The sequence below is a fragment of the Acanthopagrus latus genome, chromosome 9, assembly GCF_904848185.1.
Source record: "Acanthopagrus latus isolate v.2019 chromosome 9, fAcaLat1.1, whole genome shotgun sequence".
NCBI classification, from domain to species: domain Eukaryota; kingdom Metazoa; phylum Chordata; class Actinopteri; order Spariformes; family Sparidae; genus Acanthopagrus; species Acanthopagrus latus.
Genome location: NC_051047.1, coordinates 12,873,951 through 12,893,161, shown reverse-complemented (window position 1 = coordinate 12,893,161; position 19,211 = coordinate 12,873,951). Strand labels below are relative to the sequence as shown.

The following is a 19,211-nucleotide window of genomic DNA, read 5'->3' as shown; positions in this document are numbered from 1 at the left end:
CCTCTAGTCAGCACAATTTTTTTTTTGTTTTTCTCGATAATGGATGAAGAAGGCATTTTTTTGTTTTTTTTTTAGTTGAGATCAATCAAAGATTAAAGTTTGAAATGAGTGTAAAGTCGAAGACTGATGCACGGAATTCATTAACATGGATTTACAGGCCATTCTCCTTTCAGATTACACATGAATTCACTTTGCTCGCTGCTTCTTAATTAAGTTCTTCTCATGTTTTACCACATGTGGAAGCGATAAAAAAACCATTCTTATTGTAAGCCGAATAGAAAGAATAGTGGTCTAACCCCGACCATGTGACTGTTCAAAGTGGTCCTGTAATGTGGGGCATGTTCCTGCAGCCTTAGTGGGAATGCGATCTGCCCTGGCGCTGTGTATTTAATTATCTCTGAAGCTCCATGGGACCTGACCTGGGTGACATGTCAAAGTCATCATGGCTGAATAATGTGTTTCTTGGCTCAGGAGAACTACATCAACCTCCCGGGCCTGCTGTTCTCCTGCAAGTACAAAGTCACCGTTCACATGCTGAAGTCCAAGAGACGCTCCAAGGACGAGAGCACCACCTTCCTCACCCCATCCTGCGCCACCATCCGGAGCAAGACTCACAAACATATCCCCTGCCCGGGGGAAGGAGGTGAGTCTTCAGCTGATTGATGCATGAAGGGCGTTTTTTTTTTTTTAAGATCGATCCTTGCTCGTGTAGACACTGTAGCTCATTATAATCATGATGACCAGGATGAGTTTGATGTTTCAGTAAATACATTTATTCACTTTCTTGTCAAGGCTCAAATTACAAAATAGACACCTCTCTCAAGTCTTTTATGAAGTTTTCAGCCAGTAGCCGGTTAGCTTAGCTTAGCACAAAGACTGAAAACAGGTGGAAACAGATAGCCTGGCTTTGTCCGGAGGTAACAATTCACAAACTATAAAGCTCAACCATGTGACATGTTACTCCTCTTTTATAATCTTGTCGTCACTGTGGGGTTTTCTGGCAACTATGGGCAGTTTACCGTTTTCGAAGTATACCTTGATGTGAAAATAGATGGTTATCATACCTTTTAAATTTGTTGGGCTATTCTGGGGTGAGATCCATCCTTCGTCCAAGTTTTGTTGAAACCCGTTCTTTCATTTTTTTTGTTATCCAACTGACAAACCAGCCAACCAATTTATGCTATGCTAACTAGCTAGTAGCTACATAATAAGCAGACATACATGAGAGAGGTATCAAGCTTCACGTCGAACTCTCAGCAATAAATAAATGTGCCTATTTCCCAAAATGTTGAACCACTCCTTTAATATCAACACCCTAACTGAGATCACCGTTCTCCCAACAGCTCCAGGACTTCCAAAGGTTTTGGCCAAGCCAGAGAACCTGACGGCCTCTTTCTCCATCAATGAGGGAAACATCACCGGCAACTTCCTGTGGCGTGTGTCCAGGATGGCTCCCAATCAGCGTATCACAGGCTTCCAGGTCACCTGGGCTGAGATCACTACAGAAAGTCGGCAAAACAGCCTGCCCAACAGCATCATCTCCCAGTCGCAGATTCTGCCTCCAGTTAGTATATTTTCTTTAAAACTGGATTGATGTTTTTTCTGTTATCGTCATACAGTAAGGGCTTTTTTTCAAATCCTGCGGATTGAATATGATTTCATGTAACACTGGGAGCCTGCTCTGTCATATATAGTCAGTAGGAAAGTATGTTCTATCTCCAGCGCTTCATATCTTTACATCTGTCAGAGGTGAGGGTGATATAAGGATAACACTGTTGTGGCCTCTTTGCATTAATCTGGCGATAAGCGGCGTTGTGTAGACAGACAGAGGGGTAGATCTGAGGAAGCGTTGTGTCCGGCTGGAAGTTTTCCTCCTCTACCTTTTCATCTGCCTTTGCGTCTTCTACTTCTTTCATCCTCTGTTGTGAGTTCAGAAAAAGCCGCTCTTTGACATAATCTGCTCCATCAACAACACGTTCCGCCTATCTGCACCTCCCAGCCTCTGGAGCTCGTCTATAAATAAAACCACCCACCGCACACTTTATCAAGCTGGCGGCAAAAAAGAGAGACAGCAGGCCTTATGAAAACAAAGTCTTTGTTTTCGTCTGTGTCTTGTGCAAAGACAGCTCCGTGGCTGATAGTCCCAGGTCCTGTCAAATTTAGAGGCACGTTCTGTTGTATTTCAACTGATTGCATGTCTTCTGCTGCTCCCGCCCGCCCCCGCCCTTCACTTGGCAGGATCATAACTTGCTTGTCGTGTCCAACCTGCGGCCGTCCACCTACTACAGGCTGGAGGTGCAGGTCATAACGACTGGAGGAGAAGGTCCTGCCACTGTCAAGACCTTCCAGACCCCCAACATATTACCAGTTATTCAACACCGTAAGTACCAAGTCTCTGTCAGCTGTTGCAAAGTCAAATAACTCAAGGAATCTGCCTTAATTAGCTCAGGATTTTATAAAAATCTTGGTAGCTGTGGTGCTTCGCTTCTCTTTTGTTGCGTTCTGATGTCACGTTCAGGGCAGGAAGCTCAAGTGTTGTTATCAAAGGTTCCAAGTCATATGTAGGGAATCAGACACAACTTTATCGTCAGCAATTGAAAAGACAATGGATAATGAAAATCAGCTAAATAGTTAACCTTAGCATTCAGCCACTTCCTAGCTAACATTAGCATTTTATAGTCTTAGCCAGTACGGAAGGGAAAGGACCAAATTAATTTTGAAATATTAAAGCACTAGTTGGACACATTCATTTAAACCTGGACCAAAAACACAGTGGTTGCATCGAGGTTGCAGTCTAACTTTAGCTAACTGTCTTGCTAACATTGTTATTTATCTGCCTAGCTCATGTGTCCAAGATGAGTGTTGATATTTCAGAATAAATTTAGGCTATCCCTTGCGTGTAACACTATCAAAAGGCCATTTTAGCCAGGAAGTGGCTGTATGCTAATGTCAGCTGTTGTCTAGCATTAGCTAATGCATTACCAAATATGTTGTTTTACCTTGAATACGGGCCTGATTTGCCTCCGGATTTTAGCTTTCCATTGTTTTTCAGTTGCAGATCAGTCAAGGCGCAGTGAAATGGTAACAATTTGTAAGATAAGTTTTGCAACCTGGAACACAGCAATGCAACATTGTCCTTCTAATAACAACATTTCAGCTTCCCATCCTGAGTGTGGCGTCAGAGGAAAATGGCCACTGTCTGATTATGTGCTACTGTTCATTTGGTGGCCATTCCTGCTCAGTGCTAAATTCATACTGTAGATCCTCCATCATCCTCGTCATCCTCAAAGCATCAGTGTCACATTTTAGTTACTGTGATTGCTTTCTGCCGAGAGATAGAAGATGAATATTACTCTCGTGTCCGTGCAATAAGTAGAAGCCAGCAGCCAGTTTAGCACAAAGACTGCCAACAAGTGAAAAAAGGCTAGTCTAGTAACAAAATCCACCCACACACACCTCTGAAGCTAACGCATTAACACTTGGCAACTTCTCAGAGCCAAGTAATAATTCAGCACATAACCCTTCTGCCAAACAGTGGAGTTTTACACTTATTGTAAGTTTCAAACCAACAAGATATCACATGTTGATAAGCGTGCTGATAAGTTTAGTTCCTGAAATTCTCCAAACTATTCCTTTTGATATGATCAATGTATATATTTCACCATAAAGAATCAAATGCCTGCTTGTATCATATGTAGAGAATTAAAGGACTTTCCCTCTGCTTCCACAGAGGGCATTTGCCATCTTTCAGCTCGCTGTTTTGGTCTTCTGGCTCAAGCCGCAAAAGCCGGCGTTCTTCTGGCAGAAAATCTCCAGACACACAGCGTGAACGAGTAGATGGTGATAATAGCGAGGTTGTCAAAAGTATTGATACTAAAATACTTTTCTCAATACCACAAAACCATTCAATATCTGCGTTAGATTGTATCCGACACCCTGATGCTATAACAAAAACTGATCTGCAATCCGGTTTTCAACTCAAGGCTGCACAGATATTAAAATTATACAAATGTGTTGTTTTTTTTCAGTCACCTTTTCAGTACCAGCACTATGTGCAGGCTGTAAATCACTAAAAAATGAAGAAAAAAAAAAGATTATCCTCTTGTGTGTGTGTGTGTGTGTGTGTGTGTGAGTGGATTTTTTCCTTCTTTTGTTTTTCCCTTTTATACTAGAATTGTATTAAAATTCTGTCTGCGACAACCTTTGAACAGGGTCAGATATTTCCCTCAGGAGTTTGTGAAGCGCATAACAAAGCTAAAAGAAGAGAAGTTATTGATCTGTCATTCATCAGGTAAAAAAAAAAAAACAAAAAAAAAAAACACGACTTTGAATACATGCTGATGTTGCTCTGTGTCTGCCGGATGTGTAAATTTGGATGTGCTTGTTAACAAGTCCACCATATCGGCTTTGTAAGTGGATAATACGTCACTGCTGTTTACAGCTTGTTTCCACTGCCTTTAAATTGGCAAATAATCAGCAAGAAAAGATGCTTTGCCTCCGCCACGTCTACTCGGTGTCAGGCAGCCTATTTTCCAGGAAAAGACACAATTAACTGTGGGTGTTTAGCTCAGCAAAAAGGGAGGATGTAAAAAGTATTTATGACCTAGATAACAGGTGAAGCACTGCTTTGTATCAGCAGCAAGAAGCAAAACAAGCACATTTATACTGCATGAAAAACAGTTAATTATTACTAAGATCTGACAGATCTCTTATTATTTCAGGACCCAGACTCCGGCAGCACCACTCTCACCACCAGAAGCCCTCAGTAGAGAGACACTGAGCTGCAAACAGAGGTATTAAAAAAAAGAAAAAAAAACCCAACAGGGAGAATCACCAGTGGCTCTCTGCTCCAGTCTGTCAGGGAAGGAACGTGTGGAACCAAACAGAAACACAGCGCACCAGACCATGAACTGACCCCCCTCTGCTTGTGAAACATGGGTCCATCCTCTCCAGGCTCCACAACACATCAGCTATTCCTTCTTTAAAAAAAAAAAACCCTCTGTCTTGACTGATACGCGTCACTGGACGGGTTGGTCTGTACAGTGAAATTTATACCCGAAGGTCTCATATTCAGTGTTGGGCAGCACACAGCTCCCCAACACGTCCCCAACTCACCAGGAAGTTATGACATGTTAAAAAAAAAAAAAAAAAAAAAAAAGTAAGGAACCTTTAAAGGGGGCACTGTGTAGTTCTGGAAAAGAAAATAGAACTGGTGTGATACTAATGAAAACTCAGAAATATTCATGTTTTCCGTAACTGAATAAACAAGCTGTCGTCAGAGGAAAATGCGGTGCTCAGAACACTGTTCGAAGCTCGAAAGGTGGCAGGGTCCGCCAGAACAAAGTCAAACGGTATGAAATTGTGTTGTCTTTTTAATATTCACTTTGTTTATTCAGTTTATTCAGTCATGGAAACAAAGAGAGTTTGTTTAATCAGTGTCAAAATCAGTCAGTCCCCAAAGCTACATAGTGCTTTAAGATGCTCGCAATCCAGATGTCGTTGTCGTGGCAACGCGATGTAACAAATTTGATTGGATGATTGATGACAAGCGATTTACGGTTTAGGGGGAAAAAAACTTTGGTGACCTGATTGAAGACGGTCGGACCCGGACGGCAGGAAATGCCAGAACTGTAAAACAACTGTTTATCGAAAGAAACGTAGAAATTCATCTATTTATTTTGTGTTACCCGTTAAAGAGGCGCTTAGGCACACAGTCAATACTGATGGATAATGTAACTAAAGTCATTGTTGTCTAACCCAGAATATTCCACATAGTAATGTTGCATGTAGTACATTCAATTTTTAAACCTGTAAATGAATTACTTGCTTCAAATTGAAAGCCTGTGATGGTTTTTGCATGACAACCGTTCGCATTCTGTTGGCATGAGATGATGTCTGTGTTACCTCTTTTTTCAGTATGTTAGCAATATTTCATTAACAGATTAACAAAGAATTATATTGGGAGTAATATGTTATGTTTATTAATGAAATTATAACTTGTGTGGAAATGATGAATTGTACATGTTCTTGGCTGTAGAAATATTTGTCGTGGAGCAGTCAGTGAATGTCTATATTTATTTATGTGTGTATTACAAAGTTTGGTTTGGATGTGTGTGGATGTGTCTGTTCTCGTGTGTTCTAGTCTCAAGTTTTTGAACCTGGTAAAAAAATCTTGTAAAGACATTTTGTAAAAATGGAATTGTAAATACAGTCTTATGTTACATGTTATTTTTCCATGGTAGAAACTGTACAAAATGCTAAGTAATAAAATAACCCTTAACCAGTTCCCTTTTTTTCACTGTTTGTTTTTAATTGAGGCTGCCGTGAGCAGTAAACAGACATGCTTCTCCTCCCCGAGCTCCACTATTTGGCAGTTGCCGTTGCTTATTTTGGCTGTAAAACCCGTCATGGCAGACTGTGTACAGCATATTCACTGATCGGCCCAGGAGCCCGAGACATGCGCTCTGCAAGTCCAAATAAACAGGTCATCCCGCTCAGCGGGCCAGAGTGAATTTACCATCGCGGAGGTCGGGCACCCCTCGACAGAGTGCTCTGCTTCTCAGAACGCTTCTGTGTTTAAAAAGCATTAAATCCCTCCTCCGCTCGGCAGCCTTTCACCCTCGTAAAATGAAAAGTGGATATGTTTACAAGAAAATAAAGCGGAGAGTGACACTGTGAGAGCCGAGCCTGTTTGTGCGGAGCGTGTGAGATTTTTTTTTTGTGTGTGTTTTGTTGCATGCAAACCTCTTTCACACACATAATAATCCTGAAAGGAGCGGACGGAGGAGAGTGTATACTGGTTTACATCTTTTGCATTCTGTCATGAGGATCAAGGCTACAGTGAGATATCTGAACCAGAGTAAGACTGTGTGAACCATGTTTGTTGTCACTGCATTTAGGTTTTCTTTTGTTTGTTTGTTAGTTGCTTTTATTTTCTACAAGAGAATATCACATGTTCACATATAGCACATCACAAAACACATAAAACACACACACACACAAAAACCACAAGGAAAGAGAAGGACGTCTGTTTACATATAGCATAAATTCATATCAGCACAGAAGACACCCTCTTCATTTGTACTTTTTGCACACACTCTTCCTATTGCACATATACCCATAAAACATCATTAATTCTATTGCACTTCCCTATACCATCATTTTTGTTGCACATTCCCTTTATGAATCTCTCTCTCTCACACTCACACTCACACACACACACACACACACACACACACACACACACACACACACTATCTTGCATTGTTTAATAATTTAATGGAGGTAGGTATGAAGGACGGTTTATTTCTATTTAACATGCAGTTTGGTACCTTATACCTTTTTCCTGAAGGCAACAACTCATATTCGCTGAAAAGAACATGATTTGGATCACCAGCGATTTTGCGGCCTTGCCTCCTCACCGTCTCCTCAAAGTTTTCCTGTAGAGAGGATGGGGGTGGCATACCGATTATTTTTCCCGCCTGTCCAGTCAGATTCTGCAGTTGTGCTTTTTGTTTTACAGGCAGGTTAACAAACCAAGTTGTAATTGCATGTCTTATAAGTGATTCAATCGATGCCCTATAGAACAACATGATTTACACCATGTAGCCTGAGTCTACATAAAAAGTGCAGCCGCTGACTTATTTTTGAGCATCCATGCTCCAGCTGATCTGTCCATCTGAGCTGAGAATCAAAGTGCAGTTCTAAGTATTTGAATGTGCATACTTCTAAAAATACTTCAGATCAGAGATGAATTCTTTTGTCTTCTTGACATTTAATAATAGGTTGTGTTCCTCACACCTCTTAAAACAGCTGGTTCTGATCTGTAGATTGCTGCGTCTGAATCCCGGGTCGGTAAACTTAACAAGGCTGCAGCATCAGAATATTTTATGATGTAGTTGCATGAATGCTGGCTTCAACAGTTATTTGTATATAGTGGAAATAAAAAAAGCTGAGCTTACTAGTCCTTGTGGGGCCTGTGTACTTATCTCCAGTGTATCAGAGAGGGTTGAATTGACCCTCACCCTTTGCTGTCTCTTGGTGAGCAATGCATAGTGCCATCTGATCGAGTAAGTATTTACATTACATTCTTAACATGATGTGCAGGGATCCAATAGATCCTGCACCTCATCCCTTATTTTCCTGACCATTATACTTTCAAATGATTTCATGACTGCAGAAGTAAGTACTACCGATCTAAAGTTGCCATTTTCCTGTGGGCAGGGTTCGCAGATACTTTTGTACCGAATGACTTGCAAGAAGTGTTTTTATCTTCCACATGCACGAGAGATGCAGAATCACACTGCATTGGTGCACATCAGTGTCTTCATCAGTTAATGGTTCACTCATTGAACCGTTCATCAGCATATTCAAGCCGCGCATCTGCCTTGTTTGTGCTTGACATTTAAATCTGGGGGTTCAATTATAGAAAAAAAAAAAATCACATATTTATACTTGTAATTATGATAATTTCAGATGGTGTGCTTACGTTCATTTCATTGAAAGATGCTGAGCTTAAGCAGGCTCTAAGAATCTTAGCTTTAACCACGCACCTGTGATATATACATTCCAATTCAACATAAATTGACGGCACCTGCCTCGCCATTCTCCCTTCTTAAATGCCAGCACAAATTAAGGTCTAGTCAAGAGTAGCCACAGACCGAAAGAGAAAAACAACCTTTTTAGAAGACAGGATCATGGGCAACACATAGGAAAATCACTTTTAAGTTTAGGCTTATAGATAAGATAATTTCCATGTCAAAGTGAGGTTTTATAAAAAAGCTACTTATATGTGATTTTCTGCTTAAGGCATACTGGCGATAAAGATTGATTTTGAATCTGTTTTCTAAATGAGGCCCGGGGCATTTTGGACACACAAATACACCGACTTTAAAGTTTTTGTTCCAACGACAACATGCCGGGAATGTTGAGAGACTGGATTTCAAAAATAAAAACAAGACGCGTTTTGCATTCTGTCCGACAACGTTGGAGCCCAGAGAAATCCGCATTTTACCCAAGGTAGCGGTGTGTTTTTAATCTGGTCGCCTCTCGCCTTGGCTTCCTGGGAAACATGGGATGATTGATCAGAGAGGGAGGAAGGAAGTCGGCAAACGTGAGCAAACATAACGCGAGTTTTAAAACGCAACCTTGTCTGTGAACGGCTGTGCCTTGGCTTGCATCAGCAATGGCGGCTGCTTGCGATGACGATGTTGCAAATATGTTGGTGCTGAATAAGAAGTCATAAACCACGCACTGTGTTATTTGGGTCTGTGGGAAATGGGCCCAGTGTTTGTGCATTTCCCATGTGTCCTGTGACGTGTGTGAGGAGCAAAGCCGTCCAGATGTTTACATCTGAAGTCCGCTCTTGTCACCGTTTATGCGCGGCCAGCGACAAATACATTCGAAGCCCCTTGTTTTTCACCCGCTCAGCCTCCTCAGTCAGTCAATGCTTCGCCGCTCACTTCTCAGGGATGTTGTTTATGTACAGTTCTATTATGTCACTGGAGATTAGTTCCTCTCGGTCTGTGCACGCTAATCCCTCTCTCTTTGCTAGGAGCCGGGCCAGTGTTTAGCCAAGGCTCCTTTTTTGTGTGAGCCAGCCCAGCCCCTCTCCCTTTCAGGCTGTCACAGTCCCTCTCTGCACAACACACACACACACACACACACACCAAATACCATGACCCTCAAGTGTGAAACCTCCAAAACAAAAGGGCCTCTAGCCTCTTTTGAGTCATGTTGCAAGACGTCCAAGTCTCCGAGGACATAAAAGAAATGGGAAAAAAATGCAACAACTAAATAATAGGCCAGTCGTCGTTCAAAAAAAGCTTTGTCTGTGATGGTACAAGGCCAGTGAGGGCTTATTCACTTTGCAATGCATTACATCCCCGTTGTGAAAGTCAGGGAAGGGGTATCGCTTTCAAATTTAAACACATTTTTCCGAAAACAGCATTATTCATTTGGCTCTTTGAATAATCCGAGTCAGTTAAATATTTACCCGTCTTCTGGTCGACATTAGCCCTCTTTTTTTTAATTTTTTTTTTTAACCAGAATTGAGAATAACACAGCGAGTCCATCGAGGGGGAGTGCAACAAAGATAGGCTGTCTTCTCCCACACATTTCCTCTGACCCCTTTCACTCCCGTTCTGCAGATTAACATTGCAATGAGCCGTGCATCGCTATTTATCAAATCTAATCCACTTTTGTGGGTCATCCTACGATGGCTGACGGAGCGACTGCGACGTCGGGATGGGCGGAACCGAACTTTTGATGATAGGTGAAATCCCAGCGTGACTTTGAAAGTAAAATGGATGGACTTCACGTTCCCGTCTCAGATGATCGAAACCTGAGCGATTTGAAATCTTAGCCTGATGTGAGCTTCAGGTCATGTGAGATCATCCAAATTACTACCACATGAACTACATCCATTTCCCTCAGTGTGATGAGATGGAATATATTGTCTGTGAGACTGATGAAAAATAACCAGTGTTTCCCCTTTTTTCCTCTCCATTAGGAGAGGCAGTGTTGCTTTAATGCCGCGGCATGGTGAGAAATCTGACCTTGCCCTGGGCAGTGGCATGTTTCTGCTTAGGCTCTGGTGAGTGGGACCAGGCAGGGGACACATGAAAGGATCCCTCTGTCAGGCCGCAAAGATGTTCAGTCTAAGTCTAATGAAGACCAGAACACATGAGCAGACCTGAGAACATGCATGCCACACATTGTACGAACACCAGCGCTACAACACTGTTGACAAGCTCAGCATTCGTCTGCTGTTCTTAGACAAAGTGAAACGCTCGATAAGCGAATGTGTGTGCTGTGCTTTAAAAGCAGCTACCGGGTCATTCAGAGTGAAAACATCCAAAGACAGACAAATTCTGTGTGTGTTTTTTTTTCTCTCTCCGCCTTCTATTTTAGCAATAATTTCCTTTGCCTCTGCGGCTCCACAGGGGAACTTGATTTCCTAGTCTCTGAGCCTAGAAGCCTGTTCATGTATATTTTGGATTAAATGTAAGGTTGTACCACCCGTAGGTGTACAGATCAGGAGCTGAGCTGCTATAATTACACCACAACAAAGTTATTTCATATAGAATGTTTAAAGTTGGTGCGTGCCGTCACAGTGTCAGTCAGAAATGGAACCAAATGCAAGTGCAAATGCAAATGTGTGTTCATATCCTTAGTGTGCAGCTCACACTCTCATATAAACAAAGTTACCTGTGCAATCAAATGCAGTCCGATACAATAACTCTCCATAACTCAAACTGAATTATGTTCATTCGCGCTGTCAGAAAGCTGTTGATTCAGCTCTATTGTCACTTTGTGGCAGTTGTTCTAGATATATATTGGATTGTTACAAAGAAATGTGTTGTGGGAGGCAAAATATAATCAAATTTAATCATTCATATACATATATAATATTCAATTACCTCTCAGTAAAATTAAAGATGGAAAATTTACCTTTTACAGTAAAAGTATCAAAATCAAAAATGCTCACAAGGAAAAGCAAACTGTTACTTAGGTAACGGTGTTGGAATTACCCGTCTCTTTTATTCAGTATGCACTGTCATCATTAAGGAGTCATTTCTGAGTAACTGGGATTTGATGACTATATGTAGATCATGATGAGTTACTACAGAGCAGATTGGGCAAATACTATATTAATGAATCATACGATAACGATTAGCTCATTCGTATTTGTGAATTGACTTACTGACCACTTTCTTGATTAGTTTTGTCAGATTAACTATCAACCAGCCAGTGGCACAAACTAGTGACGACTCATTAAATACTGATTACTTAATCATCAGTTACTATTTTTGTTTACCTTTAAGTGATACTAATACTTAATAATTCCTAACTAGACATTACTGTATCACACTGAAACTGAAACACATGAATATTCAGGAGAAGAGCGAGTACCTAAACTGTGCTTGAACCTACAACAAATAACTTCTAACTGGCGAGCAAGCAAGAAGATTTGTTGTTTCTCTGTTTAGTTATAATATCTTTTCTTAAGGCCTGTAACCAGGCTGGATTCAGACTTATCCAGGTTGGCTCATGAAAGTCCCGAAATTGAAACTATTTTTCATTTCGGAGCGCTGAGGATGAACTGAGGAGTCTCAGAACCTGAGGACTGAAGTGGCTCTGGACAGGGTTCCTTTCCGCCATCGAGTATACTGCAGTATGTCTTCATCGATCAATCTGAAAACATTTCAGCAGAACTTTTATATTGGATTGTACAGATCTGACCATTAGACTGGTCACTCGGTGCAAAACGTGTGACCGTTATTCCCACAGGCCCTCTGCTGAGCCCCGCAATCAGTTGACCTGCAGTATGAAACAATCCACACGCACTCTCTCCTCTCACACACACACTCTGTTTAAAGGACTTGCCGTTCTTTGGACTTTGGGTCAAAGGTAAGCGAGAGGTCCAGTGTGTTAGTGTTTACAAAGAAAACGTCACCAGAGGAATCGTTATCCAGCCCCCTCTTTCCAAACCAAACATCCTTCAACCTCCAAAGTGAAGAGATCAGGCAGAGAAGGACCATCCAGCTGAGTAGTAGATGCTCATAATCCCCTCTGATTAGTGTTAATCCCTCTAATGCTCCTTCCTGAGAATAAACACATGTTGACCCAAGCGACCCCTCGCTTAATTAATGAAGTTAGGATGTCTGCTATCATCTGTTCGCCGTGGTCAGTCCAGAGTTACACGAAGCAAAATGTGCACTTGATGGTACAGATTTTGGGTAGTGATGCTTTTAAATATTGACGGGTGTCAGCTTTTCTTCAAAACAATACAGCCCCGGGCGTGACTAGCGATGAGGGGCAACTTTCCGTCTTGTGTTTCTTTTCTCCTGTGAAGTCGGTGCACGGGGTCGGTAGCCGGGGCCTCGGAGGCGAGGCAGAGTTCACAGGTCAGCGTGTACCCAGGAGGATGGACGGCAGCGCGAGGGCAGGACCCGGGCTCGGGGACAAGGGGAAGGGGTCAGGGGTTGAGTTCAGATGGAATCCACACGGAGGATGTTGAAACAGATATTGTCAGGGGGAGAATTCAGAGCTTCCTCCACTTTTCCTGCTGCGGGGCGGAGGACTTCACAAGGCGGGCGAATGGAATCAGAGACTGTAAACACACCTCATCTAATTCGGAGGTGTTAATAAGACAATGCAATTTGCCGTCCAAAGTGGCAGGTACGTACAAGCGGCAGTTATGACAGGAATCATTTGGTGTGTCAACACCACGCCCCAGCGCCTGTGCTTCCTCCTTACGTCCAAATAAACATGCGTGACAGGGAAAAGAGAAGAGAAAACGTGTTCCGGGAGATGTTAAGAGGTTAGAATCCATGTACTCCATTGTGCTCTTTCGTAAAAATAAACATCGCATTTTATTTTGGAAATCCCTCTGACGGGATTCTGCTCTGTCTCCGTCTTAATTGGCTCAGACAGTCGGTCCACACGTTCCGCCCACAATGATAAATGTACCTGCTTGTTTACGCGTTGAAAGGGTGCATCAGAGGTAATCACTGCCTCACAATGAGGGAGCTGGGATGTCTTTCAGAATTTCTGTTAAATCCGCCTGTTGTCCTGGGAAAAATCGAAAATGAGGGATGTGCTGAAAAGGGAGCATGAAATTGATTAGGCTGTAAAAGAACAGCTTAGACGTGCAATCACTGCAGCAACAGAGGCAAAAGGTTTTACATGGAACAGCAATTTGGCTCCACAGATGAATTAGCACCGGGATGATATGATATTTGTTGTTTTTTATTTTGTATGAAGGCGATGTGAATGCGTTAAAGGCAAAGCTGGCGCATGGCTCAGCAAAGCGCCATGTTTATGTAATTAATGTGGAGTATTTTATCCTGTGTGTGTGTGTGTGTGTGTGTGTGTGTGTGTGTGTGTGTGTGTGTGTGTGTGTGTGTGTGTGTGTGTGTGTGTGTGAGCGTGAGCGTGCATGTGTGCGTGCTCCAAGGCTAAGAGCTCATTTCCACCCTCGATGATCACAGGCACCATTGATTGTAATACTGACGAGCAGGCTCGCTCTGCCCGTGGCGCACAGAGGAATCTGGACATGTTTAAAGCACTAACTTTCATGTTTTTTCATGCTGGTATGAAGCTGAATTCTGATGTCGCGGGCAGCTGGCTCTCATTAAAAAAACATGATGTCAAACAGAGGGCCTGGCTGGCGAAAGTCAACCGCTCCGGCTCTCATGGTCGCCGTCGTCTCACGGCGGATGCCAGCCGCAAATGAGAAGGCCTCCAAAAAACGAGTTGCAAATTCAAAAATGGCCATCCAGTTAATGCCTACAGATGAACGACACGGTATTTATTAACCATTTACATTTAGGTATTTTAAACATTAGTACACTTTCACAATAAACAATTCATAATAAATTACTTATAAAGCATTTAATTGTCTGTTAGCTGTGAAATAACATTTATCTTAATTGCAAATCACAAATATAAATACGTGTAAATATAAATTGATTGTATTCCTCGCACTACACACCGTAATGTCTGGTAAGACTGATAAGAGGTTTGTACAAGTTGTTATAAATGGTTTTATTGAAGCTGCGTTCTGTAGAAATTGGCATTTTGTGAGATTTAGCGCCCACCACACCAACTATGTGGTAACTACACAAATCCAAGGTGTGTCACAGTCTGTCAGATGTAACGAAGGTGCTGACCACAAACAAAACTCATTCATTATAATGAGGTTATGTGTTGAAAACTTGCATTTTGACGTAAACATGTATGTAACATTGCGATCCTACCCTCTCACTCAAGTTACACAGTGCAGAAACAACTGACAGAGACACAATTCACCCTGTTACTAGACACTGTAGCATCAACATGGTTTCGACGCCGTTCTTTTCAGGTAAAAATTCACGTGATGTTGCTTTAATATATTGATTGCCTAAAGGTTTAAGGTGTCAGCCAGGAACTGCAAGAACAGACTCCAGTTTTCTTCTTTCTGGGGACATTCTGTAACTTGCACGTCAACCTACTTTCATCAGTCTGCGTAGAAATAACGAGACTTCAGACTTTCAGGTTGTGTGCACTGCTTGTGTCAAAGTGCAAGTCATACTCCAGTCCATTCCATAAAGCTCTGTGGAGAGGAAATCCATAGTCGGGTGATCTTCGTCGTGATGGTGACAAAAATACACATGTAACTTCGCAGCTTAGATAGGTTTAGGATAAAAAACGTAGGAGAAGATGATGTTACAGGACTGAAGTGAAATAATTCACCTCAGTTAACTGAGGACTGAAGGAGTTGATTTCTGAGTCTCACTCCCAGCTCATGAAATACTGCCGCTTTGTGATTGTAGGTCGGGTTGGCCGCCATCCCAAAGTGTCAGTATTTGACGAGTCGGGAAATCTTACAAATTGGACCTTTACTGACTTTTGGTTTCACACGGGTCACAGGCAGAAGGAGAGGCTGGTTATATTCACATCACACGGCAGGGAAATCGCATGACTGAAAAGGAGGTAACGCCTGCACGCTTGCTCCATTCCACAAAAGTGTAATAATGATTTGAGACATGATGAATTTGATGTAACATTTATTTGAATACAAGATGTAGGTTTGATGTTTTGATATTTGGCCTGGTGTTTCTCTTGCTCCTCGACTATTTACCGATTACCAAGTGGCTTTTGGATGCTTTTTGGACGTTGAGTGCTCAGGACAGTAACCACACCTGCCACTGTAGAGCTTGTAGGCCTATTGTTGTGCCATGATGTATAAACATGGGTGCGGCTTTTCCATTTCACAAACGGTTCGACCTGATGAAGCTCCAAGTGGGCTCGAAAGCGCCGTCTTTATTAAACGTCTGTGGCATGGAGTAAGTGTGCAGGCGTTAACCTTCTTTTCGCTCACACGGAGACACAAACACCAGTCTCCTTGGTGAAAGTCCTGTGATTGTTCGACCCGTCTATCGGCCCCAGTCTCCACTCCGCTCAGGCGCTCTCGCTCTGCATAACAGGTCACTCGAAAAGCTTTCATGCTCGGCCGCGCTCTTGCCATGCAAAATTGGACTTTGACAAATGCACTGCGCGCAGGTTCAAGTCTAAAATTGTATTATTTGTACGCCGATTGAGTTTCTAGATTTCTGTCATGTTCCAGCTGACCTCATAGAAAGACATTAAGAAAAGCACAAAAACACACCTGACTCTGGACGACTCTGACACTTGGGCCGTTGGAGTGGAATAACCCCAGTAAGCCCTCAGTGCAGAGTCACGTTACTACAGTTATACAAAAAAATTCACACTTTAGCAAAACCGTGCCGTTATTGATGTCTAAAGCACAATGATTACCCAAATGACCAACCATGACATTAAAAGGTACACCTTATCACTAAAAAAAGCACGGTTATTCCAACATGTAATACTTTCATGCCTCCAGTTTATGGCCTTCGGTGATGGCTGACTGTCTTCCTGTGCCTCAGAGCCTGGTCTTTGTTTGTCTCAGAGGGAGAGAGCGATGCTATATATGCCTCGGTCACACACCGCTGGAGCGTTTGTCAGAGTCCAGATTCTCACCGTAAATGACAGATTATTTGAGGGGTCGTACATCTGCAGAAGCTGACACAACAGAACATCCGCATCCTGGGACGGAGGGCGCGTCCAGCAACGCGAGGTGAAACAGTGACATCCTGGTCATAAATCCCTTGTCTAAGCGCAGCGCTGCGAGGGTGCTTTTTGGAGCCCGTTTGCGACATAAACAGTTCCGTTTGTGTCGAGGTGTTGAGTGGAGCCGAGATTTAGGTGAGCTGAGGGAATCCTGTGATTCAGTGTCAGGACAGGCCGCTGTGCCCGTGCAGCCTGTAACACGTTTACGGCACTCGGGAGGAGGAAAAAAACATATGGTATACATGTTAGGGAGGCTAAACGAGGGATGATCTGTCTTTTTCCACGCTTTGATGCTAAGTGGCTGTTAACCACGTCCCACCTTTGGGATAAATGACATTATCAGCTACTTATCTGATACTTTTTCTGGGACAATCTGCTTTTCATCTCTCATGACAGAAAACCTAGAGCGTATTTTCCAGGCTCAGTTCGCTCCCCCGTTTCTTTACACTGACATCTGACGACCGCTGCAACTTATTTTCGGGGTTATAATTGTTTGATGTTTGATTACTCTACACAAGAGAGCCTGTTTTAAGCAACATCAGCTGTCATTTGGCTGAAGCACCTCAAGATTCGCTGGGAAAAAAAGAAAAAAAAAACACACAGTTCCTACGAGATCCACATGTGCTAAACAAACATTTTTTTCTCTTCTCAATTCAGAAACAATTTACTGCTTCGTATGATTTGTGCCTTCTCCCTTCTCACGCCTGTGACTGCACGATGCTGCCAACGATCCCCCTCGACTCAGCTCATCCCTGTGATCATGTTCTTCTCATATTCAGAGTCCTTTAAAGTGCGGCTCAAAAGACAATGAAATATTGGGCCGATCTGATTGGAAACAGCTTTCCTAATGTGCAACTAGCAATCTCGCAGCCTTATGTCATTCCAGTTTGAAAACAGACTGTTTGAAACATCACAGTAATTTGATTAAAATGGATTGACAGCCCGGTGAGTTGCTGTCAGTGTGCCAGTGGGAAAAAGCGTGTTTCTGATTTCTCCTGAGGAGAATCCTTCACCTCCCCAGCAGCTCTTTTAATATCAGGGCGCCGCCTTTCATCTGCTCCTCCGAGCGAGGCTCTTAATGCGTTGCAGACTCTTTTCAGCTCTGACGATATTTCACCATCATCTCTTTAGTGGCGCTCTGAATAGCGTTTCAATTAATCTTAAGCAAAAGCAAAGTCATTACGCTTTGTTTTCGATGTTATATGAACAGTATGTGGAAAAGTGAGGCCATTACTAAGGGAGAGACTGCAGGATTTCAGATCATATACCTATAGGTTAAGCTCTTAACACACCAATACAGTATTTAATACAATTTCGACAGAGCACATCAGTCAGTTTCAGACTAATAACTCTACTGATGCTTTCTTGCAGAGAGTTAAATGCAACCTAATGATTAGGTTTATATGTATGTATGGCATTCCATCTCCCCCTGCCATTGCTATAACATCACTGTTGTTTGACTCATCTCAACACTGGACTGGAAATTCTACTTATGTCTGTTGGCAATCCCCAAAATGTCATTATGGTATATAGCCTGTGAAGCATACAAACGTCAGCATATCTGTAGTTTCCCGAAATGTTAACGGCAAATTTTCTATCCTGGCCACCAGGTTGGTCACGACACCATGCTAGATTTTGAGCAAGTGCCAGCTAGCTTCATGGCTTAGCTTAAAACCACCTGTGGAGGAAAAACACTTTGTAATTTTTTTTTTTTCATTGAGTTAGGACACGAGATACAACATGTTTTTTGGCAAGCCTCCGAGGTGCTTGTTGGCAGCTCTTATTATCTTTGGACACAGCCCGGCTAACAGTTACTCCCTTGTTTTCGTTTTTGGTTTTAAGCTAAGCTCACCGTCTCCTAGCTGTAGCTCAAGTTATTGCACGGTGGTATCGATCCTCCCATCCAACATTTTTACACGAAAAAGCCACATTTCCAAAACTGTCCAACCATTCTCTTAGCGAAACTGCTATGTTTAATTAGCGCAGCATCTCAGCGCTCTCACTGGTCATTCACTTCCTTGTTGTTTCATAAATGCCTCTAGGACCAAATCAACCATTTGCTGCAGGTAAAGTACAGTATGACCAAATCAGTATGACCAAATCAAGAACCGGAAGCTACAACGTGTAAAGTTAACACAAAAAGCAAACGTTAAATTAACTAACCACTGCAGTGGTTTGCTGCAAAATCCCCCTAGTAGTCCTCTGGCCTTGCTGCACGATCTGTCTCTCATAGACGACCAGCGCCGACTGCCAAGAATAGCACTCTGGCTGATGTGTCTGGCTCTTGTTAGTGGAGGATAGGTTTGTGTCAAGCACGACTTCTCCGCAGGCTGGGCCGTGTTGTTGTTGTGGTTTTAAAAGAGATCACGGGATCGTTGTGTGCAATCGCTCACTGACAGAGATGTCGGTGCTGCTAAATGACACACCTCCAATCAACTGATCCTCTGCCAGTGTGAGTCATCTCTTTCTCATGGCAGAGGCCCGCGAGAGCAGGCTTTGAACAGGTGTCCAAAGCCGTTGTTTTTCTTTCCCATCGCTCTTGTTCTCGTATATATATTATTTTTCTTTTTTCACTGTTTGTGTATCTGATCCCA

The 19,211-nt window shown here is 42.6% G+C and overlaps 1 protein-coding gene across 2 annotated transcripts in view; it reads left to right on the top strand.

The window, feature by feature from the left end:
* The window catches only part of LOC119026466 (anosmin-1), a 49,520-nt gene extending 43,234 nt beyond the window's left edge, over nt 1-6,286 (top strand). The window contains exons 11-14 of one of the 2 annotated variants that reach the window (XM_037110896.1): nt 472-643; nt 1,344-1,564; nt 2,239-2,380; nt 4,722-6,286. In XM_037110896.1, coding sequence (XP_036966791.1) covers nt 472-643; nt 1,344-1,564; nt 2,239-2,380; nt 4,722-4,780 — 594 coding nt within the window. In that variant the 3' untranslated portion in view covers nt 4,781-6,286. Of the gene's footprint in view, nt 1-471; nt 644-1,343; nt 1,565-2,238; nt 2,381-3,730; nt 4,040-4,721 lie in introns of those variants that run through there. The other variant, XM_037110895.1, reaches the window with a different exon arrangement.
* Nucleotides 6,287-19,211: the final 12,925 nt, after the last annotated feature.